General features: G+C 37.8%; 1 protein-coding gene and 1 pseudogene across 1 annotated transcript; both read right to left on the bottom strand.

Moving 5' to 3' along the window:
• Nucleotides 1–10357: 10357 nt before the first annotated feature.
• On the bottom strand, nucleotides 10358–14601 carry LOC131302604 (ATP synthase subunit beta, mitochondrial-like). Its single transcript, XM_058329323.1, has 9 exons — nucleotides 14054–14601; nucleotides 13026–13101; nucleotides 12770–12858; nucleotides 12433–12550; nucleotides 12243–12346; nucleotides 11997–12155; nucleotides 11338–11562; nucleotides 10927–11238; nucleotides 10358–10774 (listed from the first exon to the last, which is right to left on the bottom strand). Exons 1-9 carry the CDS (start codon nucleotides 14519–14521, stop codon nucleotides 10664–10666), a joined length of 1662 nt encoding a protein of 553 aa, XP_058185306.1. The 5' UTR covers nucleotides 14522–14601; the 3' UTR covers nucleotides 10358–10663.
• On the bottom strand, nucleotides 10358–20423 carry LOC131302858 (ATP synthase subunit beta, mitochondrial-like; annotated as a pseudogene).
• Between the last annotated feature and the right edge of the window lie 6163 nt (nucleotides 20424–26586).

Below are 26586 nucleotides of genomic sequence, written 5' to 3'. Positions count from 1 at the left end.
CTGCTGGACAGATGCTGGGGAAACGGGATTAATTGGACCCGACTTAGTACGGGATACCACAGAAAAGATCAAAACCATCAGGCAAAGAATCCAAACCGCTCAGAGCCGACAGAAGAGTTATGCAGATAAAAGGAACCGACCATTGGTCTTCACAGTTGGAGATCATGTATTCCTAAAAATCCGACCAAAGAAAGGAGTCATCAGATTTGGAAAAAAGGGAAAGTTGTCGCCACGCTATATTGGACCTTTCGACATCGTGGAGAAAATTGGGAAGGTTGCGTATCGTCTAGCGCTGCCACCACAGCTAGATAGAGTACATAACGTGTTTCACGTTTCCATGCTCCGCAAGTATCTCGCGTTGCCTACGCATGTCCTCAATTGGGAAGACCTCTCCATCGAAGAAGATGCGACGTACGAAGAAGAACCAATAGAAATCCAGGATCGAAGCGAGAAGACAATCCGAAACAAGACCGTAAAGTTGGTACGAGTTTTGTGGAAGCATCGCGGTTCCGAAGAGACCACCTGGGAGAGAGAAGAAACCATGAAGATGAACTACCCTCACCTGTTCGAATCCGAGCGTGCACCTAATTTCGAGGACAAAATTGTTTAAGGGGGATAGTTTGTAACGACTCTAATTTTTATTAAATAAAAATTTCATTTAAATATTGTTATTTCCTTTTATTAATTGACATTACTTTAAGTATTTCTTTTAATTCCGTTAATTCGTCATAATTAAGTTTTAGTCCTTTTAAAATTCTTTCTTTTGATTAAAAGCCTTACTTGACTAGTAGAGTTAATTTCCAACCGACTAGTTGAACAGACCGAACTATCATTTCTCCTAGTTACACTCCCCGAACCCTAATTGAACCCTTAGACCTTTAGGGGTAATCATTATACCCCATGACAAGTCATTTCAAACCCTAATATTTCCTTACCCTTTGGTCCATATATGCTAGGGAAAATTTTGACCATTGGTCATTGATTATCAAGTTGCCAATAAGGCTTTGATTTGACCATACAAAATCATGGGCCATGTAATATCATCTTTTTACTTCCAAAACTAGTTAACCTAGCCATGCATGCATGCAACCCTAGGATTTTAGCCTTAAAAACCTATTAATCCTAGACTTTCTTCCTAAAGACACACATATATATCCATGTACACACACACATATATATATATATATACATATATATATATATATGTACCAAAGAGAGAGAGGGAGAGAGAGAGAGAGAATCCGAATGAGAGAGAGAGGGGGGAGGCCGGATGGGGAGAGAGAGGGAGAAGTGTGTGTGTGTGCAAATTTTGGACACTTACACAAGCTACCACTTGACAACCCATGACTAGACCACTTTAAGTAGGATCCTAGCCAATGATGTTATTCTTTCTTACAAGCCAACCCATTCTAGGATTTGACAAGCCATGGAACCTTCATTATAACCTAGGATTTGGCCTATTATTGGATTGACATGTGAGGAAAGGCTAGGACTTTGACTAAGGTCTTGAAATGACAAGACTATGGAACAAATCCATGGGGAAAAGAGAGGAGAGGGGGGGGCCGGCCATATGGAGAGAGGAGGGAGTCAAGACTTGTGCCTATAAATAGCAAGCTCACTCCAAGCTCAACTCACCCCTTCACTTCCTTGCTTACATTCCTCTCCAAACACCATTTCCAGTTCCAGTCAGCTTACTGCCCTCCACAAATCTTCCTTTTTCTCCTGCTTAAAGTAGTTTTTGGAACCAACTCCCTTCGGAAAAGTTGTAGAACACTTCGAAACCTTCAAGTTAGACCCAAGAACCATCCAAATCGGTGAAGAAATGACAAAGATATCGGCATCCGAAGTTCAGTAAAAATCTCGGATTCCTATTTCCAGACAGCATACTGTCTTCTCCTTTCTCACCATTTTTCTCCTACCTAAAGTAGTTTCTAGGATCAACTTCCTTCACGAAAGTCGTAGAGCACTTCAAGAACTTCAACTTCGACCCAAGAACGATCGTATTCGGCCAAATATTGACCGAGTTACTGCCATCCGAAGTTCGGTCCAGATTTGCAAGTTTCACAGCCCGTAGAAAATCTTCCAACTAGCTTGATCGGCCCCGACTAAGTTTCGGATCAAGGTAGATAAATCTCTACTCATTTTCCCTAGTATAACTTTAGTTATTTTTGTTTATGATAAGGCAAGTTAAAGTATTAGGAATAAATAGCAAGCTCGTTTTACAAAATCTTGAAATGACATTACGATCATGTAGATTTTCTCTACTCACTTCCCTAAGTATATGTAGAACCCTAGTCCAATAACTCTACGCATAGTATAGAATTTACGTTAGAAAGTAGCATGTTCTTGATTCAAAGTATCAATATCGTAGATAAGATTATCTATTGTTTGGTTTCAAGTAAATAAGCTTATCGTTTAAAATGCATGATTGTCAATAAGTTTATCTCACTAATGGAGGTACGAACATGTTGGATAAATGACTTTGTCTTAAATAAACATATGTTGTATTGAATTTCTCAAAAAGTAAGATATAACGATTTTCGAAAGATAAGATTTTAACGCTTGATTTGAAGTATTCATATTTTGATCTTTTCAAGCATGCTTAGTAATATAGAATTGGATGATCTTGTTAGATTACAATGAATGATTTATGGTTGCGTATGCGAAAAGTCCTACCGCGGAGTCTATGCATGAAAACGAGACACGGAAATCGAGGAAATAGAAACATGACACCTAGGGTGTGGTTAACAAGAAAATGTGTTTTCGAAGGAGGAAATATTTTTGAAACTACATAATGACCGATTTTGATGGCATTATGTGAAATGTGTGTGTGGATGTGTGCCAATGGGAACCCGGGACGGCGGAACCATTGTGAGGATACTCGGGAACCCGGAACGGCGGAACCGAGGTTGGGTGTGTGGCTTGGTTATCCGCGGAGAGGAGCCAATGCAAATGTGTGCCAATGGGAACCCGGGACGGCGGAACCATTGTGAGGATACTCGGGAACCCGGAACGGCGGAACCGAGGTTGGGTGTGTTAAAAAAAAAAAACGGATTTTTGAAAATGTTGATTTGGTGATGAAAAGTGAAAATGGAGACACGGTCTACGATGAGTTGCGTAGGAGAAACACCGAGAAACATGGACACCAACGATACTTGAATAGTGAATGTGGATGTGTGATTGTTACTATTCGTCGTATATGATTTACTGTTTGTAATTTATGAGTTAGTGGGTAGGGTTTACTCTATTGAGCTTTTGTAAGCTCACGGTGTTACCTTTGGTGACCCTGACATATTATATTGGTGGCGACGCCGGTATAATGTGTCAGACCTCACGAACAGGGTGAACATTATACCTTGGAAGCTTTCGGAGCCGAGGAGCTGGCTAGAATGGAAGAAGAGGCGGAGTAGTAGATAGGAACCCTAGTCTACCCTCCTTTTGTTTAATAAAGTACTCTTGGGAGAATTATGTTGTAATATTGAGCCAGACTCTATTTAGTTTTTCAATAAAATTGCCTATTTAACGTTTCCAAAATTTGGGGGCGTTACACTGACTATAATTCAAAAAGCCAAAAAATTGAAAATGAAAAGTCAAAAAGTAAACTCCCAATTCGTTAATTATGAAGGCACTTTATATATTGCTGTAATTGATTCCTATGTTCAATCCGTGTGGAGCCCTATCAACTAAACTTGTAGTACGTGGAATGGAGTGTGAATGAAACAACTTAAGTGGCCAAAATCATTGTTCATTTCTCTCTAATGTAAACCGAGACCTGCTATTCCACCTATTACCGTTTGTTCTTTTCTTTTTTTTTTCTTTTTATTTCTGGTTTGGTTTTTTTTTTTTCATTTTATTTTATTTTCTTTCTTTCCGGTTTGAATTTTTTTTTCTCCTTAATAATAGGTTCAAGTCTAATTCTAAACTTTGTAAAGTAATTGAGAGAAAAAAAAGTGTTTCAATTGATTATGTTTATCCAACTGTTTTATTTTTATTTTTTTGTCCTTTATAGATTAAAAAATATAGTTACGAAAATAAGTATTTCAATTTTCAATCCGTTTGAACCAATGCAAAGATGTTGTTTTTCTGATCATTTCATCCTAAATGGTCATAATAAATTTTTGGCTTCAAAGCCTTTCAATGGACACCCTAAGAGAGTCTTGAAACTAAATAATGAGCGGTGTTTGTTGAAAAGCCTTAAACCAAAAAATTCATTATAACCATTTAAAATAAAATAATAATAATAAAATGATCTTTGCTCTGATTTAACTGAATTGAAAATTAAAGCACTTAATTCTTGAATTATATTTTTAAATATACAAATGGTGTATTTATAGAAATTAAATAAATAAGATATAAGTAATTAAATAAATAAAAAATTAAAAAGTAGGAGGGCCCGAGAACTTTGCTGTCCCCATTGGTACAGTAGCCCCTACGAAGCCCCTAAAACGTTTCCGTTTTAGTTTAAAAAAAAAATAGAAACCAGCCATTTGCAATCATATGGAGTAGAAACGTAATTTGAAGCAACATACTACTGAATCAGTTAAGAGGATCTATGCTAAATAATGGTTAACAAATTTATTAAATTGTACTATAGTTAAAAAAAAGTAATCCTAAATATAACATTTGTATTCTGAATTAGTATGTCGTTTGCAAAATACATTTCGTAATTAGTTCCCAAACACTAATTGTAATCTTAATGAATTTTTTGCTTTACGGCCTTTCAACGAGCATCCTAAGATTCATTATTTAATTTAAGGACTCTCTTAGGGTGTTCATTGAAAGGCCTTGGAGCAAAAATTTATTACGACCATTTAGGATGAAATGATCAGAAAAATAACATCTTTGCATTAGTTCAAACGGATTGAAAATTAAAATATTTATTTTCATAACTATATTTTTTAATCTATAAAGGAAAAAAAATAAAAATAAAACAGTCGGATAAACATAATCAATTGAAATACTTTTTTTTCTCTCAATTACTTTACAAAGTCTAGAATTAAACTTGAACCTATTATTAAAGAGAAAAAAAATTCAAACTGAAAAGAAAGAAAAGGAAAAAAAAAAAACCAAACTGAAAATAAAAGGAAAAAAGAAAAAGAAAAGAACAAACGGTAAAGAAAGAAAGAAAAAAAAGGGGGGGGGGGGGGGGGGGGGGGGGTAAATCTGGGAAAGGGGGGGCCGGGGGTGTGTAAGAGGAATAGCAATTTACATGTAAACCAAGCCCTTTTTATTTATTTATTATTATGCTAAAAAAACACTGTTCATTCTTGCGTTGCCAACATTCTTGCGCCTTTTACGTGGACGTACGGTGCACATGTACATGAATTTGGACCTAATTAATCCCCATAATTAGTCTGGTTAGTTGATGGATTACGTTACTCCTTACATAATTGACTAGAATTCGATTCTTAGGCCCCGTTCCGCCAAGGAAAATATATTATGAATTAAAGAAAATGTATTATGAGAGAATGACTTGTCTCATAAAACGAAAAATAAATATTTAAAAAATAAGAATCTTAAGAGAATAGAGCCTTATAGTTATGCCCCAATAAAGTATCTAAAATAATTCTTGTAAATTCTCTAGTCTCAGCATAGACGGTATTATGCCTATGATTGGACTGGGGATGTAATTAGTTAAGATGTGCATAAGTTGATCCAGACACCTCCTACCGTCAACAAAAAAATGAAAAATTTGCACCTATAAGTAATCTGTCGTGATTTGTTTAATTATTTATTGGGGCCAAAAAAAAAAAGAAAAAAGAGGGGCAAATTTCACTGACCTCCCCTGAGGTTTCTGACACGAACAGAAACCTCCCCTGAGGTTTCTGAAATAACACTGCCCTCCCCTCCTTTACCTGAAAATACCAAGGCACCCCCCTCTCTGTTAATTGGACGTTAGAAAACGGATGGAAAAGATTATTTCTCTCTCCACCCACTACTAAAACTAAACTAAATTCCCAACCAAACAAAACCGATGTCATTGTACTGTATTTTTTACAATACCTATACTACCCTCACCAAACTCTTTACCCCTCTTATTTATAAAATATAAAATATAAAAATCACTACACTTTGTACCCGTTTCACTTTGAGATTTTGTCCTTATTTAAAAGGTTTCACATTTGCTAATTTTCTATCAAACTTTTTTGAATTATTCGTTCGTCTCGATAAGAGGAATTGAAAAAGTAAAAAATTAAGACTTTTACCAAATATTTTGAGAAATTCAATATTTTGGATAAAAGTAATAATTTTATATTCTTTTAATTCCTCTCGTTGAGACAAACCAATGATCCACAAAAATTAACACAAAACTAGTAAATACAAAAAAAATTCAAATATAGACAAAAATAAAAAAGCCTAAAAATCCCACAAACAAGTCCGCATGAAAAAAATTCGAATATGAATAAAAACTAAAAAGCCTAAAAATTTCACAAACAAATCCTGTAAAAACCAAAAAACAAACTATTGGCAATGGAGGGTACGGGTTTGTTGGTGGGATTTTTAGGCTTTTTGATTTTTACGGGGTTTGTTTGTAGGATTTTTAGGCTTTTTGATTTTTGTTCATATTTGAATTTTTTCGTATTTTGCAAGTTTTGCGTTAAATTTTTGTGGATTATTGGCTTATCTCAACAAGAGGAATTAAAAGAGCAAAAAATTATTATTTTTACCCAAAATATTGAATTTCTCAAAATATTTGGAAAAAATCTTAATTTTTTACTTTTTCAATTCCTCTTATCGAGACGAACTAATAATTCATAAAAATTTGATAGAAGATTAACAAATGTGAATCCTTTTAAATAAGGACAAAATTTCAAAGTGAAACGGGTACAAAGTATAGTGATGTTTGTATTTTATATTTTATAAATAAGAGGGGTAAAGAGTCTGGTGAGAATAGTATAGGTATTGTAAAAATTATAGTACAATGACATGGTTTTATTTGGTTGGGAGTTTAGTTTAGTTTTAGTAGTGGGTGGAGAGAGAAATAATCTTTTCCATCCGTTTTCTAACGTCTAATTAAAGGAGAGGGGGGTTCCTTGGTATTTTCAGGTAAAGGAGGGGAGGACAGTGTTATTTCAGAAACCTCAGGGGAGGTCAGTGAAATTTGCCCAAAATAGAGGCTCGGTGGTGGGCTGGAAATGAGCAAGCTTCATCATCATATTCTGTGGCGCGTCACCAGATCATTATTTGTGCCACAGTTTCGAGTAGCTTTCACATTCTCCCCTGTTTTTCTGGATATTTTCCTATAACCCCTAAATTACGAAAGTTTGTTTCTGAGAGGAGAATGATGATGACAGATCCTCTGAAGTCAAAACTTTCGACGGTGGGTCCGAACTCTCCCCGCGAGGAGGACTCTGCCAACTCTCTGCAATCAAATTGGTTAAACTCAGGCCATATATGCATTGGAGAAGGCAGGATTTGGATAGGGACAGGGCTCTTCCATGGAAGTTTACTACGGAGTTGTGTTTGTTGCAAGTTGTTCGTTTAAAGTACGAAGAAAAAAGTTATACATACGTAGAGGTAGGCTACGTAGTGGGTTTTGGTTTTTGTCGAAAAAGAATAAATTAGAGGATTGGTCTAACCAGTGGCGGAGCCAGAATTTTGTTACCGGGAGAACCAGTGACATATATTTTTTATCAGAACTTATAATTATTATATCATAAGATTTTTATTTTTCAGTTCATTACATTTGTACATTGAATTGATTTTTTAGGTTATTTAAACTGAAATTGAGAAATGAGAATGTAAAATAACCAGTCTTTTATCAAATCGAAGCAAAATTATTAAGATTATAAGTAACTATACACGAATAATTATCAATAATATTTAAAATCAAGTATATATAAAATAAAAAATTTTAAAACTAGGCCGCTCGGAGAGCCAGGGCCCCCCCGGGCCCTTACATACCTCCGCCCCTGGGTCCAACTATCATGTACTTCCTTCGTCTCTTTATAAATGTCCATGTTACTATTTCAGATATTTTAAAAAAATATTTATATCTTTTAAAGTATATTGCCTTTTTATATGCAATATGGATCTTGTTAATCTCAATTGATTCTATTAGACAAAGTTTTAAAAATTATAAAAAACGGTATAAATTGAAATATATTATTAATTTAAAAATAATATAAAAAAGTGCAACTAAACACTTATTTAGGGATGAAGAGAGTAGTAGTTTTCAAATGGAACTCTTTGAGATACTGAATATCGTTACGATTCAGACCATTTATTTTCTTAAAAAATATATATTGCTTTTTTATATGCAATATAGATCTTGTTAATCTCAATTGATTCAATTAGACAAAGTTTTAAAAATTATAAAAAACAGTATAAATTGAAATATATTATTAATTTAAAAATAATATAAAAAAGTGCAACTAAACACTTATTTAGGGATGAAGGGAGTAATAGTTTTCAAATGGAACTCTTTGAGATACTGAATATCGTTACGATTCGGACCATTTATTTTCTTAATTATTGTTTTCTCATATTTGGGTAAAAATCAAATTATTCAAATATCAATAAGTATTTAATTAACTTCCCTTGACGTATAATTTTTTTTTAAAAATTAAACGGGGGCAGCATGTGCTGTATTCCCCCTACACCTCCACCCTGAGGGCATGTATGCATGCTCAACCAATAAGGATTATAGAACGCGAACCTTCCCAACATGTGGTATCGCATAATATACAGAAATGGTCCCCAGTCCTGAAGAGTATTTGGAGTCGTTGAGGTTTTATATACTTTTTTCCATGTTATAGGTTGAGATTATGATTTATTGAATTGGTTTTTTTCCATCATTTGACTCTTAATCCCCGTATGAACTATGTACGTGTTGACGCCGTAACGTACTTCTAGATGCTTCCATATACAAATCGCAAGTGTATTTATGTGGCGATATTATTATATATATAAAGCTGGAAGACCTTAGAGTTGGCAGTCAATTTGGGGCTGGAAAGTATGCTTCAAATTCAAATGTACAAACCAAGAAGAAACATCTATTGACAGCTTCTTTTCATTAATGGAAAACATTGGCCCGGTTCGGTCTGGGTTTTAAACTTTTGGAGGAGGTTTTTCAAAGTAATGAGTGGAGTTAGATAAATAAAAATAATAATTTATTAGGAACCGTGCTCAGAGATTATAAGACCTCGGCGAAAGTCAGTATATTAGTTGTTGCTATTAATATTTAAACTTTACGTCAAATTCATGGGGGTACGTGATGTTTTCTTTCATTCCTCTCCCTTCTGTTTGACCAATAAAAAGAATTTCTCATGAATCTTTTCTTATTCGAAAACTTACACTGATGAAAAGATATTATTAAGCTATTTTCATTGATGTATTATTTTTAGAGGAATAAATCTATGAAAATATAATTTCTATTGTGTACAAAATGCATGTTTTCCAACAAAAAGAGACAAAACAAAAGCGGACAGAGGAGTACCTAATATGTTTCAGAAAACTCCACTTAATCTTTGTGATAGGGTGTTAAATCCATAATTGTGTTTGCTCGTTAAAAGTTCATTCCACATCGGTTTGTTGAATAACCTACCGCTTGAACATATTTTTAAAGTTCGTTAAGCTTTTGAACCAAGCTAAGAAAATGGGTATTTTCGGATTGGGAGAATCGAGAAGTTGGCTTATAACCACCTGGGGTACAAAAAATACTACTACCTTTATTCTCTCTACTGTCTAGAAAATCTTTCTGGAGCTATGATAGAGGGATTCGTCGAGGATAACTTCGGGGAAGTCATTGGAGGGACTGTTTGATCGTCTCGCCAAGAAACTTCAATGGAATATGTTCATAATATTCGACGAAAAACACCACCAAGAGGCTCTGTGACTTGTGTTTCTCAACCGCAAAGCCACCAACTAAAATCTCAGCATTTTCCGCTTGAAGTTGCCTATGTTCTTTCATTTCATTTTGAGCGTTGCAATGGTGTATCAATCTATCCACACATATCAATGTACATAGATTGTCTGTCACAAGTGAGGCGACAATTGATAAACCAAAAGAACGTGTGAAGGAACCTAGGGTCTAATGTTCAGTCGAGCTAGGATCTCCTATCCTCATGGTGGGTTAATCTCCGACAGACATCTTATCTAAGTCGTCGAATGGTAATAATTTATAGCTGCTGCGAAACAGATGATATGATTCTTCTGCGTAAGGTAACACAGCAATTTCTACTACTAAAGCTTAGGTGAATCCAGGACGCTTAGTGTTGAAGATTGAAAACCACTAGAAGAGGGTGAAAACCGATAGCCAGACTTGATAACAGCAATTTCAATTTTGATATGATCATTTACCTAACATGGCATCTCACCAAAATAGTTGAACTAAGCAATCTGTACGTCGGCGAAGGGGAAAATGTGGAAGGAAAAACTGAAAGCAATACCACTCCAGTAGTAATTCAAGTAACTGGAAAGGGGAAAAACTTCCAGTACTGTACTGTCATGATAGCAAGGAAAAAAACAATGAAAAACTAAGCATAAAAAAGAACACTGAAGATAATCTCACCCTGTTCGTATCGCTCCCCTACGAACTACATAGTACATAACTTACCAGAATAATGGAAAAGAGGCATAGGGGCAAACCCGGTGCATGAGGCTCCCGTCGTTGCGGGTTTGGGGAAGGGTAAAAAAAAGAGGGCAAAAAAGGGTAAAATCATCACTTATTCTCGGTGGCAATCTTGTCGGCCTTTGCTAGGACTTCGTCAATTCCCCCAACCATGTAAAATGCTTGCTCCGGGAGGTCGTCGTACTTCCCATCCAAAACAGCCTGCCCAAATACGAACAGAAAACCTCTCGTGTCATAAGGCCAATCGCAAAACAATGGAAATTAGTTGTATAGATAGCCAGAAACAGAAGCTTCTACCCGATAAAGGTACGGTTCCAGTAATGTTTAAATGGCCTGCGGTTTAGTAAGATTACCTGGAAACTTGAGACAGTATCTTTCAAGTCCACGTACTTTCCGGGGGCACCGGTGAACACCTCTGCAACTTGGAATGGCTGGCTCAGGAACCTCTGCATCTTACGAGCACGAGAAACGACGAGTTTGTCATCTTCGCTGAGCTCGTCCATTCCCAGAATGGCAATGATATCTTGAAGATTCTTGTAATTCTGGAGAACCTTTTGTACACCAAGGGCAGTGTTGTAATGTTCTTGTCCTAGGATATGAGGAGAAAGCATGCGGGATGTTGAATCCAACGGATCAACGGCAGGATAGATTCCGAGCTCAGAAATCTGCAGTAACAACAACGGACAAAGCTCACCAACAGCCGAATATAACATTTTCGATTCACCGATATGATTTGCTTCGTGCAAACTTGAATACAAATATACCTGTCGAGACAACACGGTGGTTGCATCGAGATGGGCAAAAGTGGTTGCAGGGGCAGGATCTGATAAGTCATCAGCAGGCACATACACGGCTTGGACAGACGTAATGGATCCTCTCTTTGTTGTAGTGATTCGTTCCTGAAGGCCGCCAAGATCTGAAGCCAAAGTTGGCTGATAGCCAACAGCAGACGGAATGCGACCCAGCAAGGCAGACACCTCGGAGTTGGCCTGGGAATAACCAAGAAAACATCATTTACACTCCATTTGTTTGGGACCTAGAAACATGTTTTGAGAAATATTTTTTGGTGAAGATTGTTCTCTGCGGAAAATGTCTCGTGTTTGGTTGCAACCATGAAAGCGATGAAACTAATGATGTATCTGGCCATGGTAACGATGGTGGTATATGGTGGCTGGCAGGGTGGCGCACGTGGTTTGTGGTATAGGTGGTGGCCAAGGGTGTGGTAGCAATGCAAATCTGGAAAACGTTTTCCGCTTCTAAAAACTCGAAACATTTTCCTCTAAAATCAACTCTTTCTCGTAGATTAAGGGAAACATATTCTAGTGACTCTCATGTTCCGGTCGAACCAAAAACTAGGAAACACGATAATCGTTTTCTGCCAAAACAAACGGAGCGTTGAAAGAAACTTGCTAAGCGACATTACTTGAGTGAAGCGGAAGATATTGTCGACAAACAGAAGCACATCCTGCCCTTCAGCATCTCGGAAGTGCTCAGCGACTGTCAGCCCGGTTAAAGCAACACGAGCACGGGCACCAGGAGATTCATTCATTTGACCATATACTAGGGAGCATTTGCTTTCACCCTAAAGACATTGGACATTCAAAATCCAGTAATCCATCGCAACAAAACAGAACACACGTTCAAACGACAGAAATGGAAGCACATTTACCAGCTTGTCGCCAAGCTTGATAACACCGCTCTCAATCATTTCTCTGTACAAATCATTTCCCTCTCGAGTGCGCTCACCAACACCAGCAAACACAGAGAAACCACCTGATTGGAAAGGGAAATAAGCATTTGGATAAAGTTAGCCGAAAGAAGTGAACAACTCATTGCAGTAGAGACAGTAGTAAACCTACCATGAGCTTTGGCAACATTGTTGATTAGTTCCATAATAAGCACTGTCTTCCCAACACCTGCGCCTCCAAACAGCCCGATTTTTCCACCTTTTTGATATGGAGCAAGTAGATCCACAACCTGCGCGAAAAAATTACAAAATATATCAAGCTAGCAGAAGATAGAAGCATCATATTATAACCTTTGAAACGCATAGGAGATTGACTAAAGTGACTTGGACCAATTCTTGTTTGTTAACGACGGGCTCACTGGTTACTATAAAATGCTCTATACGAAGGCAATAACAGGAAGAAATGTCGTCGAAATAGTGAAAAAACAACAACTCGGTGAATAGCTAACCTTGATTCCAGTGACAAGGATCTCTTGCTCGGTTGACTGCTCAACAAAAGCCGGTGCTTCGCGATGGATTGGAAGATGGTGGTCGGACTCTTCGGGATAGGGGAAAAAAATTAGAAGAAGAGAAAGAAGAAGGATTTTAACAAAGCGACCAGGAGCCGACCATTCCTAATTCCTTTTACGAAAAAACCAAGACACTATGCAATTCTAATTGAGAAAGAAAAGAAAACGAATGCGAAGTTTAGAATGATAATCTTACTCAGTTCATCATTCCCGTCGATGGGTTCTCCGATAACATTCATGATGCGACCAAGGGTAGCCCTGCCAACAGGGACCTGTAGGAAGAACACAGAAGTACGGTACCCAAATATGACTTGACATGAGTATGCGCGCGACAATCTAGTAATAAAACTTGAAATGGTTCGATTTTTATTCCGTTTTTTCACCGACTCTTCGCCTTCCTTTGGTGGTTATAGAACTCTCCGAACTTGTATCAGATTGTTCCTGAGCTGCGTTTCGTAACTTGAATCGCAATACCGAAACCGTCTCAAATAGTTACACAGAACTTGTTAACAACTGGTGAATTGGTGATGTATAGCTAGTTTACAGGCACTCAATTCCTAATTTTACTATCACATTTTTCTTTATCATGACATTTTCACCCTTTTAATGAGCCACATTGGTATTATCCATAACATCACCCTGTACCGTTACAGTCTACAGATCATAGTTTACTCATCCCCATTGTAAAAGTTCACTATTTTTTTTCTAGTTGCCATTTTTTGGTTAACAATGTGTATTCTACCAGGAATGGGAGATGCTGCCAAGCATCTCCATGAAGAGCGGTGCAGAGCGGCCGATTCGGACGCTCATCTCGGCAATAAGAACAAAACTCTCGAAAAGCCCAAAAGGCTTAGCGGAACTTAGCCTCACTTCAACCCTTGACTCAAACCTAAATCAAATTAAGTTTTACTCACATTTTAAGCCAAAAATCAAGCGTTACTCAACCCTTACTCAAACTTTGAAGGCCATTTTCTCCCTCACTATGCCATTAATGAACATTTTACTCAAATCTATGCCTAGATTTGAACTTGTTAGTGCTTCATACCAAATGAAACTTTTACTCAAAATTGGGTAAAAAATTAAGGGCGGGCTTGAGATATTTTCATTTACTACTATTTTATAGCCCACAATTTATATCCTGTAAAAACAGGAGATCAGACGCTCATAACCGGTCAAACAAAGGCCCAACAAGAAAATGTACTTAATCAAGAATCAACAATTTACCATTATGGGAGCACCAGTATTGAGGACCTTTTGACCTCTCACAAGCCCTTCAGTCGCTTCCATAGAAATGGTCCTCACCATACTCTCCCCCAAATGCTGCGCCACCTCAAGCACCACCCTCACCTCATTATCCAAAACCTCCAGTGCCGTCAGTATCGGCGGCAACTCCCCCGCCTCGAACCGGACGTCCACCACGGCCCCGATCACCTGACACACCTGGCCCACGGCCCCGGCACCGGTGAACTCATTCGTCACTTTCCCGCCGCCAGGTGACGCCTTCTTCTGTGCGGATGGCGGCGGCGGAGCGGATGGAGCTGCTGCGGCGGAGGTGGCGTAGTCCGCCAACCGGTTCAAGAAAAACCCGGTTGGGGAAGGGCGAGGGGGTTTGATAGTAATCGAGGGCTTTAAGGCGGAGGAGAGACGGAGGTAAGGGCGGAGGAGGGAGGAGAGGAGCTTTCTTGAAGCCATGAGTGAGGTGCGTCAGTGGAGAAGACGGGAAGGGAGGGTATTTTTTTTTTTATGGGGGTGGAGAGTGGTTGGGAGGGATCCGAGTTTGTAGTAGGGGAGGAGAGAGAGTCATGGGGATGAGAGAGAGTTGGTTAGTGGGGATAGAGGTTGGGTGACGGGAAACATGGATGTTTTTTTGGGTGGGGAAGAGAGGAGAGTTCCGGTTAGTTTGGAAGTCTTGCATGTTTACCGGTGGAATCGGCTCGGCTTCGGACTGGTTCAAACAGAGTTGATCTCTCGTATACTTGTGTAATTATTTTGTAGTTTGAGGGTACCGTCAAGTGATGCTCTTAAATACTATAGAACCATAAATTAATGTGAGGTTCATACAAACCTTCCCAATAGAAGCGGAAACTGTGTTGTGCAATGTACTGTGCACTATATGGACCGTCCGTTTCGGTAATCAGTGATTCGGGTTAAAATAAAAAATTTTTGAAAAAGTTTTTTAAAATGTGGACTATTCAAAGCACTTTTAGATTGTTGAAATCGCACAACACCGTGTTAGTACACAGCACGCCCCCAACTTCCCAACATGTGATATTGTGTAAAATTTATAATTCCTCTGCCCCAAAATATTTGTCGGTCCGCAAAACGAGAACGTAAAAATAATACAATATTTGCACAAATTTTTTTAACAATTTACTAGATATCGACGAGTTCTATTAATTTATGAAAAAAGTTTGAATTTTTTCTTAAAAAAAATGCATTATTTTTTAGATCTCATTTTACATACTGGATAAATATTTTGGGACGGAGAGAGTAAATATCACTATGATCATATCTCTAGAGACCATTTCAGTGACAGCTAGGTTTTTTCCATATTATGGGTTGAGAACGGTAAATCTATCCACACAAATAATCTGTGTACACAGATAATTTGTGCACAGATTTTGCTGTGGAGCCTACCACAGGTTCCACACAAACGATTCAAACTGTTCATTAAATGTAAAATATTTTTTCAAGGGTTCTCACAAAAATCAGCTCAATCCAATACCGATAGGTGCTTGATCTAATCATCTAATTTTTCATTACCCGAAAATCTGAATGAAAATTTAGATGATTGGATCGAGCACCTATAGGTATTAGATTGAGCTTATTTTTTATGATGACCCTTAAAAAAATATTTTACATCTAATGAACGGCTCGGATCATTTGTGTAGGACATGTGGTGGGCCCCACAACAAAATCTGTGCACAATCTGTGCACAAATGTATTTGTGGTTAGCAGGTTCAGTTGAGAATTGAGATCATGATTTATTGAATCGGTTTTTTCTATCATTTGACTCTTTAATAGTTTGACTTTCTTTATTAAGCTATTTTCAATTGGTGTATTTTTTTTTTTATAGAGGAATTAATCTATGAAAATACAATTTCTTTTGTGTACAAAATGCATGTTTTCCAACAAAAAGATACAAAACAAAAGCCGATTGAGGAGTACGTAATATAATAGTTGGTTATTGATATGTTCCAGAAGATTCCACTTGCGTGATGAAACTTCCCGCTAGTCGAAAAAAGTAGTAACACGAATAATCGTGATCAAGCCACAAAATTTCCTCCAATTGTGACAATACAAATATTCAAGGGAGTTGCATAATCTTTTTGATGGGGTGTTAAATCCATACTTGTGTTTTTTGGTAATATCCTGCTCGTTAAAAACCCATTTGACATCGGTTTGTTGAATAACAAACCGCTTGAATATCTTTTTAAAGCTCGTTAAGTTTTCTAACCAAGCTTGGAAAATGATATTTCAAATTGGGAGAATCGAGAAGTTGGCTTATAACCACCTGAGGGGCGACCAAAAATACCTTCAATCTCTCTAATGTCTACAAAACCTTTCTGGAGCTATGATAGAGGGATTCGTCGAGGATAACTCGGGGGAAGTCATTGGAGGGACTGTTTGGTTCTCCCCAAGAAACAACTTCAATAGAATATGTTCATATTCGACGAAAAACACCAAGAGGCTCTGCGACTCGCTTTTCTCGGCCGCAAAGCCACCAACTAGAATCTCAGCATTTTCCACTAGAAGTTGCTTATGTATTTCTTTCATTTCATTGTGAGAGTTGCAATCGTGTATCAATCCCCACATATGTCAATATACAATTGTACGTAGATTGTCCGTCAAGACCGTCACAAGTGAGGCGACCATTGATAACCAAAAGAACTTTCGGAAGGAACCTAGCTAGGGTCTGATGTTCAGTCGCGCAAGGATCTCTTATCCTCATTTAAAACTTGGCTTCTGTATACGACAAGTCCAGTGATTGTGTGATACTCCGATGGATATCTTGTCTTAGTCGTCGAATGGTATTAATTTATAGCTGCTACGAAACAGATGATAGGGTTCGAACTCCGTATCTCTCACAATCCGGTTTTGATGTTGATTCTTCTGCGTAAGGTAACACAGCAATTCCTATTACTAAAATTTAGGCGAATCCAGGAAGCTTAGTGTTGAAAATTGAAAAGCACCAGAAGAGGGTGACAACCGACAACCAGAGTCGATAACACCAAAATAGTTGACCTAAGCAATCTGTACGTTGGTGAAGGGGAAAATGTGGAAGGAAAAACTGAAAGCAATACCACTCCAGTAGTAATCTAATATCTAATATATAGAGAGGGAGAGCACCACTTTGGTGTCTCCCTTTTTTTAAGCCCTGTCATGTAATGCCCTCTTAAAAAAACACCACCACAATACAAAACAGTTAACTATAGGGATGTATTGGACACTATAACACCAAAAAAACACCCAAAAACAGCTACCACCCCATTACGTACGTGTCCTCCAACTCCACAAACTGCACACCTTTCACTGTTCTTCTCCCCAGATTCCCTAGAAATTTTCCTTAGGTGTCACTTTCATACCTACAAAATCTGTGAATTCTTCGTTTACGTACAAAATAGTTGAACCAAGCAATCTGTACGTTGGCGAAGGGGAGGGAAGGAAAAACTGGAAGCAATACCACTCCAGTAGTAATTCAAGTAACTGGAAAGGGGAAAAACTTCTAGTGTCATGCTAGCAGTTTGTTAAATCCAATTAAAGCAAGGAAAAAGACAATGAAAACAAACCATGAAAGAACACTGAAGATACTCTCACCCTGTTCGTTTCGCTCCCCTACGAACTACATAGTATAACTTTACCAGATTAACGAAAAAGAGGCAGAAAAAAGAGAGGTAAAATCATCACTTATTCTCGCTGGCAATCTTCTCAGCCTTTGCTAGGACTTCATCGATTCCCCCAACCATATAAAATGCTTGCTCTGGAAGGTCGTCGTACTTCCCATCCAAAACAGCCTGCCCAAATATGAACAGAAAACCTCTCGTGTCATAAGGCCAATCACAAGCAGGAGTAGTACAGTCCAGGACACCCAAACAGGAAACCCTCTAGGGAAACAAATCAACGGTCCAGAACTCTTCCCTGGAAGAGTTTCTTTAAATCTGGACCATTCATTTGTTTTCCTGGACCGTATCATTTCTGAATCACAAAAGGATGGAAAAGCTGTATAAATAGCCAGAAACAGAAACTTCTACCAGATGAAGGTAGGGTTCTAATGTTTAAACAGCTTGCAGTTTAATAGGATTACCTGAAAACTTGTGACAGTATCTTTCAAGTCCACATACTTTCCGGGGGCACCGGTGAACACCTCTGCAACTTGGAACGGCTGGCTCAGGAACCTCTGCATCTTATGAGCACGAAAAACGACAAGTTTGTCATCTTCGCTGAGCTCGTCCATTCCCAGAATGGCAATGATATCTTGAAGATTCTTGTAATTCTGGAGAACCTTTTGTACACCAAGGGCAGTGTTGTAATGTTCTTGTCCTAGGATATGAGGAGAAAGCATGCGGGATGTTGAATCCAACAGATCAACGGCAGGATAGGTTCCCAGCTCAGAAATCTGCAGTAACAACGGACAAAGCTCACCAACAGCCGAATATAACATTTTCGATTCGCCGATACGATTTGCTTCGTTCAAACTTGAATACAAATATACCTGTCAAGACGATACAGTGGTTGCGTCGAGATGGGCAAAAGTGGTTGCAGGGGCAGGATCTGGTAAGTCATCAGCAGGCACATACACGGCTTGGACAGACGTAATGGATCCTTTCATGGTTGCAGTGATTCGTTCCTGAAGGCCACCAAGATCTGAAGCCAAAGTTGGCTGGTAACCAACAGCAGATGGAATGTGACCCAGCAAGGCAGACACCTCGGAGTTGGCCTGGGAATAACCAAGAAAACATCATTTACACTCCATTTGTTTGGAATCTAGAAACATTTCTTGAGAAATATTTTTCAGTGAAAATTGTTCTTCGCGAAAAATGGTTTCTTGTATTTGGTTGCAACCATGAAAGTGATGAAACTAACGATGTATCTGGCCATGGTAACAATGGTGGTATATGGTGGCTGGCCGGGTGGTGCATGTGGTTTGTGGTATTGGTGGTGACCAAGGGTGTGGTAGCAATGCAAATCTGGAAAACGTTTTCCACTTCTAAAAACTCTAAACATTTTCTCTAAAATCAAATCATTTTCGTAGAGCAAGGGAAACATGTTCTCGTGACTCCCATTTTCTGGTCGCACCAAGAACTAGGAAGTATGATAATCGTTTTCTGTCAAAACAAACAGAGCATTAAAAGAAACTTGCTAAGAAACATTACTTGATTGAAGCGGAAAATGTTGTCGACAAACAGAAGCACATCCTACCCTTCAGCATCTCAGAAGTGCTCAGCGACTGTCAGCCCTGTTAAAGCAACACGAGCACAGGCACCAGGAGATTCATTCATTTCACCATACACAAGGGAGCATTTGCTTTCACCCTAAATTTATAACATTGGACATTCAGTAATCCATTGAAACGAAACAGAACACATGTTCAAAAGACAAATGGAAGCACATTTTACCAGCTTGCTGCCGAGCTTGATTACACCGCTCTCAATCATTTCTCTGTACAAATCATTTCCCTCTGAGTACGCTCACCAACACCAGCAAACACAGAGAAACCACCCGATTGGAAAGGGAAACAAGCATTTGGATAAAGTTAGCAGAAAGAAGTGAACAACTCATTGCAGTAGAGACAGTAGTGAACAGTACCATGAGCTTTGGCAACATTGTTGATTAGTTCCATACTAAGCACTGTCTTCCCAACACCGGCGCCTCCAAACAGCCCTGATTTTTCCACCTTTTTGATATGGAGCAAGTAGATCCACAACCTGTGCAAAATAACAAAAATATATCAAGCTAGCAGAAGATATACAGAAGCATCAGATAGCCTTTGAAACACGTAGGAGATCAACTATAGTGACTTGGACCACTTCTTGTTTGTTAACAAATGCTCTAAAAGAAGACAATATTAGAAAGAAATGTTATCGAAATACTGAAAAAAAAAACTCCTTGGTGAATAACGTCTAACCTTGATTCCAGTGACAAGGATCTCTTGTTTGGTTGACTGCTCAACAAAAGCCAGTGCTTCGCAATGGATTGGAAGATGGTGGTCGGACTCTTTGGGATAGGGAAAAAAATTAGAAGTAAGAAGAGGAATTAGAAGGAGTGACTGGGAGCCGACCATTCCTGATTCTTTTACGAAAAAACCAAGACCACACTATGCAATTCCAATTGAGAAAGAAAAGAAAATGAATGCGAAGTTTAGGATAGTAATCTATCTTAGTTCATCATTCCCGTCGATGGGTTCTCCGATAACATTCATGATACGACCAAGGGTAGCCCTGCCAACAGGGACCTGTAGGAAAAACACAGAAGTATAGCACCCATATATGACTTGAGACATGAGTATGCGCAACAATCTAGTAATAAAACTCGAAATGGTTCAATTTTTATTCTGTTTTTTCACCGACTGTATCAAATCGTTCCTAAGCTGCATTTCGTAACTTGAATTGGCAATACGGAAAGCGTCTCAAATAGTTACACAGAACTTGTTAACAAGTACTGGTGAACTGGTGAATTGGTGATGCGTAGCTAGTTTACATGCACTCAATTCCCAATTTTACAATCGCATTTTTCTTTATCATGACATTTTCACCCTTTTAAGGAGGCACATTGGTTTTCTCCATAACATTACTCTGTACCGTTACAGTTTATAGATCATAGATTACTCATTCCCATCGTAAAAATCACTAATTTTTTGTAGTTGCCATTTTTTGGTTAACAATGAGTGTTCTACGAGGAATGGGAGATGTTGCCAAGCATCTCCATGTAGAGCGGTGCAGAGCGGCGGATCCGGACGTTTATCTCGGCAATCGATGCGTGACTCGGATCTTAATCAAGCAATAGACAATTCAGATATTATGCGATATGTATGCGCTCAAATTCGATCCAAGCCATCCGTATGGAGGTGGGTGAGCCGGATCGGCCTCTTCATTCCTGACATATGTAATCTCCAGTTCAGTAGTAACTAATACCCATAAAAAAAATTTTAAAAAAAATCCCATAACGAAAGGAAATGCACAAAAGTCTCATTTGTTTCACGAGACTGCTATATATAATCTCATTAATGTTGAAAGGATAAACTTGAGCAGCCGAAACACATGGGTGAACTGTTCAAATATCAGGCTTGAAGATTTTTGACTTTGGAGCTTTCGTGATACATTTTGTGATTTGCAAATAAATGATAGATTATCTCATGTTTGTTTTTTCTTATTGTTCTGCCTATAAATAAGCTTGTAATCTGTATTGTAAAAGCATAGAGTGGAGTAGAAGAGAATCAGAGAGATAGAGAGAGAGAGAAATAGAAAATTTGCTCCTTGTTTTTTTTCGATTGAGTGATATTCAAAATTGTGAGTTTGTGTGTTCAATTCTCTTGTGAGTTTCATACATTGTAAGTGTGTGATTTATACTCCTCCACCCAACAAATTGGTATCAGAGCTTTAGGCTCATCTGAAAAATTCTCTCACAAAAAAAAAACATACCTCTCTCAGCGAAGCCTTGCTGTCTGTGTACTCACTCGCTGCCCCGAAATCAATTTGGTCAACACCCAGTTTTGAAAAAAATCAAAATCTGGTTCTAGTTCCTATCAGGAAACAAAAACTCTGGAGGTCTTTCACCATTCCTCCCGACCACCGTTCGCAGCTCTGTGTCTTTTTTTTTTGCCCAGAAATCGAGTTGATCTCCAAATCTGATCCTCCACGCCAAGACGATTCCAAGTTCCAACGCCACCAAAATCAAGTTATTCCGATCGACGGCGACGCAACTCCGGCAACCACATTTCAGCGAGCCAAAAAAAAAAAAAAGTTTTCCGGTGAGAAATCAAACCCACCTCAGATTTCGGTTTTATAAAAGAGTGTTGGGTGGGTCCCACCTTAATTGGTGGGTCCACATGGGACTCATTTGTTGAATCCAAGAATATTTAGGGTAATCTTGCTATTCTTGAAATGGCAAAGGAATAAGCTTGTAATTTCTTAAATGGGATTACAAAAGAAAGTCACGAGACTTGTCTCATTTTGACTGCTGCTGGTTTCGAGAGATACAGAGAGTTCCAGAGAGCTGCCGAAAAAGTGAGAGTTTTGCTTCTTAGTTCAAGTTAAGATCGGACCACCGTTGCTACTCCGATTTTGATGAGATTTTGGTATGTTCTTCACGTCGACGAGCTCTACGCACTGATCGGAGCAGATTGGCAAGGCTCTCTCGGGTTCTAGGAGTTTGAGAAATCCACTTGGTGAGACCGAAACTTGTACTCTTTGTTGATTTTGTTGAAATCCACCTTAGGGTGATGTTCGTATGCCTCTAGTAGCTTGCTAGGGAAGAACTCTTATAACCCCATTATCATTAGTGGAAGATTTGGTAGCGATTACGCTTCCGTGGACGTACCTCTAATTTAGGGGAAACCACGTAAAAATTCCGGTGTCTCGTGGTTTGCTTACTTATTGCTTATTTACTTTTCGGCTCCTAGATTGCTTCTTGTTGGTTATTGTGGTTTGCAATATTTAGCCTATTCTCTATTTGCACAAGGAGGGAAAAATATTCGTAGTGTTTCGGATAGTTTTTCCCAACAAAGAGGGCTATCTTTGAAGTTGATTTCGGTATTCCAAGAAAGAATCATCAGACCCACGACCAGAATTGTCTGATCTCATTTATTTCTTCCCACTACTTTCCATAAAGTTGGGCCCACTTAATTAGTACACACTTGGTCCCATTTTTATTATTCATTATTCTATTTAGAGGCCGTTTCACTTTCCAAAAAAGAAATTTTTTTAAAGAAAAAGATGGTAATTTTAGGGGTGAGCATGGTCCGGATTGGTTCGGTTTTATAGTAAACCAAGAACCAAATTAATACCTATGGATTATGAATTTGGAGAACTAAACCAACCCACAAAAGACATAGAATCAAACCAATCCAAACCATTAAATACGGTTCGGGTTTAGTTTTAAACTACAATTTGTTTTTAACTAATCTATCATCTTCAAAAAAATTATTTATATTTAAGTACTTAAAAATTACAAAGATAAACTAAAAAAACTTATACGTAAACCAATTTCATTCAAATTACAAAAACACACTTACAAATTATCAAAACACACTAATATCAACCAATTAATTAATAGTAGAATACCAACCATTGCCTCAAGTCTTAACTAAAAAAATAAAATACCGGTAAGTTACTGAAATGAACTAACTAAGACTATCAACTATTAAACATCTTAAGATAGTTTAGACAAATAAAAGGCCAAAGAAAATTATTAAAACTATTAAATTAAAACGAGGCAACAAAAAGGCAGTAGCAGCAACATGGTAACAACCAACTTCTTATGATATATGGAAGTTTAGTCCAAATTATTTTGGAAAATTAAATTTTCCGGTGGTTTTAATAGAATCAATAAATTAGGAAAGTAGTTGACTAAGGCTCTCATATTTATTTGCTCAATCATAATTAAATTATATATATAACTATAAATAAATAAATATGTGTGTGTATTATACGGTTCGTAACTACTATGCAACTTTAAAATAATTTATAAAACTAAAAAGTAATTATTTAAAAGGCAATAAAAGCTGAGTACCAATTTTTTTTCTTCTTTTATTGGTTTTACGGTAATTGAGAACTCTAGGACTTCGAAGGACTAGGAATATAATTAGGAACAAAGTCGAAAGCGGATTCGGACCCTGTTCGATCAGTGTGTTATTATCAATTGTGGTCCATTTGACGGCTGCGATCAACTCTAACCAAATCAAAGCTCCAGATCTTGCCAAGTCAAAACCCCCGCCCCCATTTTGTTGCTCTCTAAAGAAACGGAAGTTTTGAAAAACTAACTGCAAAATCCAAACAGAACTCTACTCAATCCACGTGTTTTCTCAATTCTTACGTTTACATGGAACTGATCGAGTCGGGCCCTCGTTAATGCAACAAAAAAGATATGTTTATCTTTTTATACGTTACATTACATCTTATATGGGGTCCATTTCGAGTTTCACAAAAATTCAAAAAATTATTCATAAATTTTAAAATATTATTTTATAGGATCCCGTAAAAAACACTTCCCACAGATATCGGGTAAATATTATTTCTGGATTCATAGGGGTGAAATTGGTTAGAGTAGCGTTCCGCTAAGAGATTTTTGGGTTTTTTTTTTCTTTTTTGTCATTTTTCAATTTTTTTTGGCATTTGCTAGTTTTGCGATGAACTTTTTTACTTTTCTGATTTATCTCGTCAAGACGAACAGAAAAGTAAAACATTATGGCTTTCACCCTAATATTTTTTGAAATATCCAAGATAAAGTCTAAAAAATCGGCTTTTGAGCTTTTTGGGTAGATGTCATAATTTTTTACTTTTTTGATTTGTTTTGACGAGACGAATTGGAAAATCACAAAAGTTAGGCTCAAAACTAACAAATGCAAATTTTTTTTGAATAAGAACAAAATCCCCAAAATTTAAAATATCACAAATTGTGAGATATAAACGATTTTTTTGAGCATCATGTGTGTCGAAAATAGACTCTCATTTAAGAATGTAGTGAGTACTTTTTAGACTCTCGAGACAGATGGGCGGAGATGTGGGTGGAGATGTGGGGTCGAAGACGTCAAAAAAATTGAAGTCGGCAGCGTGGGTGGTGGTCGCGACATTTCGAAGGTGGTCGCTGGAAATGGTCGATGATGGTGGGGCAAAGTTAATTTTTTCGCGGAACTTGGGCAAAGATTACGCAAGAGACAATATTGAAGCATTTTACCGCTCTTGACAGATGGAAACTTGACAGAAAGAGTTTACGAGATTAAAAAAATTTTAATGAGGGGGTTTGTCAGTAGGCCTACGAAATTCTTAGAAAAGATGAATAAAAAAAAGAGGTATACTTGAAGGGGTGCCTAGATAGTTAACCTTCCTTCAACATTCTTAGCATATGTATGCACATATTGGAAGCTCTTTGATGTGTTCCTGTTCCGTTGACTGTGTGCTGTAATTCAATCTTACTGAGTAACCTGATGTGTGAATTGGGTAGGGGAAAGTTTTAGTGCAGTGCTTTTCTTTGATTTGGTACGGTGAATTAGGGCTTTTTTTTTTGTAAGTTCTTTGACATTGTCATGTTCCTTTGAAAGTGTTCTGTAATTCAATTTAATTTCACCATGGTGAAAATTTGGGGTGGTGGAATAATTAGTGGGATAAAGTTTTAGGTCAGTTTGCGGAATTGTGTGAAGAGCTTTCTTTGATTTTGTTTGGTGAAATATTAGTGTTTTCTTGAGGAAGTTCTTTGATGGTAAGTTTATGTTCCTTGCCTCATCGGCATGGCTACTGTAATCATCTTTAATGACGTGTCAATTAGAAATGGAAATGGAGGTTATGGAATGACTTATCTCGTAAAGCAAAAAAATAAGTACTTAAAAACAAAAAAATGCTACTCACACAACGTCTCCAACACAACAAGTCACACAACTGTTGACATTAGCATGACGTTAGCACAAAACGATGCTATTTTGTTTTAAAAAAAGTTGTACAGTCACGCGTTTCCCCTTAATTCCCTTCCCACTTTCACGTTAACAGAGAAAAGCCACTTCCTAGTTTCCACCATCATCAGCTACCACCACAACCCACTTCCCACCACCACAACCCAACTCTAGCGCTCCCCCACCGCCATTGACCGCCACCACCACAGACTTTTGGACACTTCGACGCTGTTACTCCCACCACTGGCTTTCAACAGAAAGCGAAGAACAGAATAAACATGGACAACAAACACTCTCTCTCTCCTTGTTTACTGAGTTGGTGAAGGAAAAAATCCTAAATTGAGTTGCTAGGAAAAAAAACCTAATTCGAAAATTAGGGCTTGAATTTGAAAATTACGGTTTCATTTTTTCTGGTATTAATCCTATTTGGTTGGTTGGTATTGAATCCTATTGAATCCTTCTGGTATTGTATTGAATCCTATTCTAAATTTGGTTGGTTTCATTTAGGGATAGCTCTGTTCATGACCTTGGTATTTTTTTTTTTAACAAAATGATGTCCTTTTGCGCTGACTTCAGCAGTTGTGTGACTTGTTGTGTTGGAGATGTTGCGTGAGTAACATTTTTACTTAAAAAAATAAAAACCATAGCGAAATGGAGCTTTTTTTATGAGATGTTGGATCTGTGTGAAGAGATTTCCCATGATTATCGTTGGCTTCCCATGATTATCGTTGGTTGGAAATGTCAAAAGGCTGGGTATAATCATGATTCAAACGTCATTAATGTGACAATCTTGTGTAAAGATTTTGATGGTAACTAATTAATGTGACTATGACTCCCTACTTCCAATGAATATATTGCTTTGAAGGATAATTAACTCAGCCCGCAACCAATAAACGAAACTTCATTGTTCTCAAATGCAAACGATAATACTGAGCACGTGGTTCCGTGCGGAGCACGACGCGTAAACACTAGTTTGAACTAATAACTTATCCTTGAGTTTGAGCTGACTCTTTATCCTTATCCGCCTCTTTTTTTCCTACTTCTTTTAATTGCTTTCTGAGACTAACTTTAGCATAAAAAAATTATTCCCAACTTCTATTCACTTTAGATTGAATGGGTCTTGTTGATACGTGTCCCAAGGGTATATGTTTAGATT

The sequence above is a fragment of the Rhododendron vialii genome, chromosome 10a, assembly GCF_030253575.1.
Source record: "Rhododendron vialii isolate Sample 1 chromosome 10a, ASM3025357v1".
Lineage (NCBI taxonomy): Eukaryota > Viridiplantae > Streptophyta > Magnoliopsida > Ericales > Ericaceae > Rhododendron > Rhododendron vialii.
This window is presented reverse-complemented; position numbering and strand designations above follow the sequence as displayed.

What these genes read in the sequence shown, in the direction of transcription:
- LOC131302604 (XM_058329323.1), bottom strand. Translation starts at nt 14,521, where the DNA reads ATGGCTTCAAGAAAGCTCCTCTCCTCCCTCCTCCGCCCTTACCTCCGT. An exon ending in ATACTGGTGCTCCCATAATG is followed by an intron (nt 13,102 to 14,053) that starts GTAAATTGTTGA and finishes TTCTTCCTACAG; the next exon opens with GTCCCTGTTGGCAGGGCTAC. An exon ending in CGACGGGAATGATGAACTGA is followed by an intron (nt 12,859 to 13,025) that starts GTAAGATTATCA and finishes CCTATCCCGAAG; the next exon opens with AGTCCGACCACCATCTTCCA.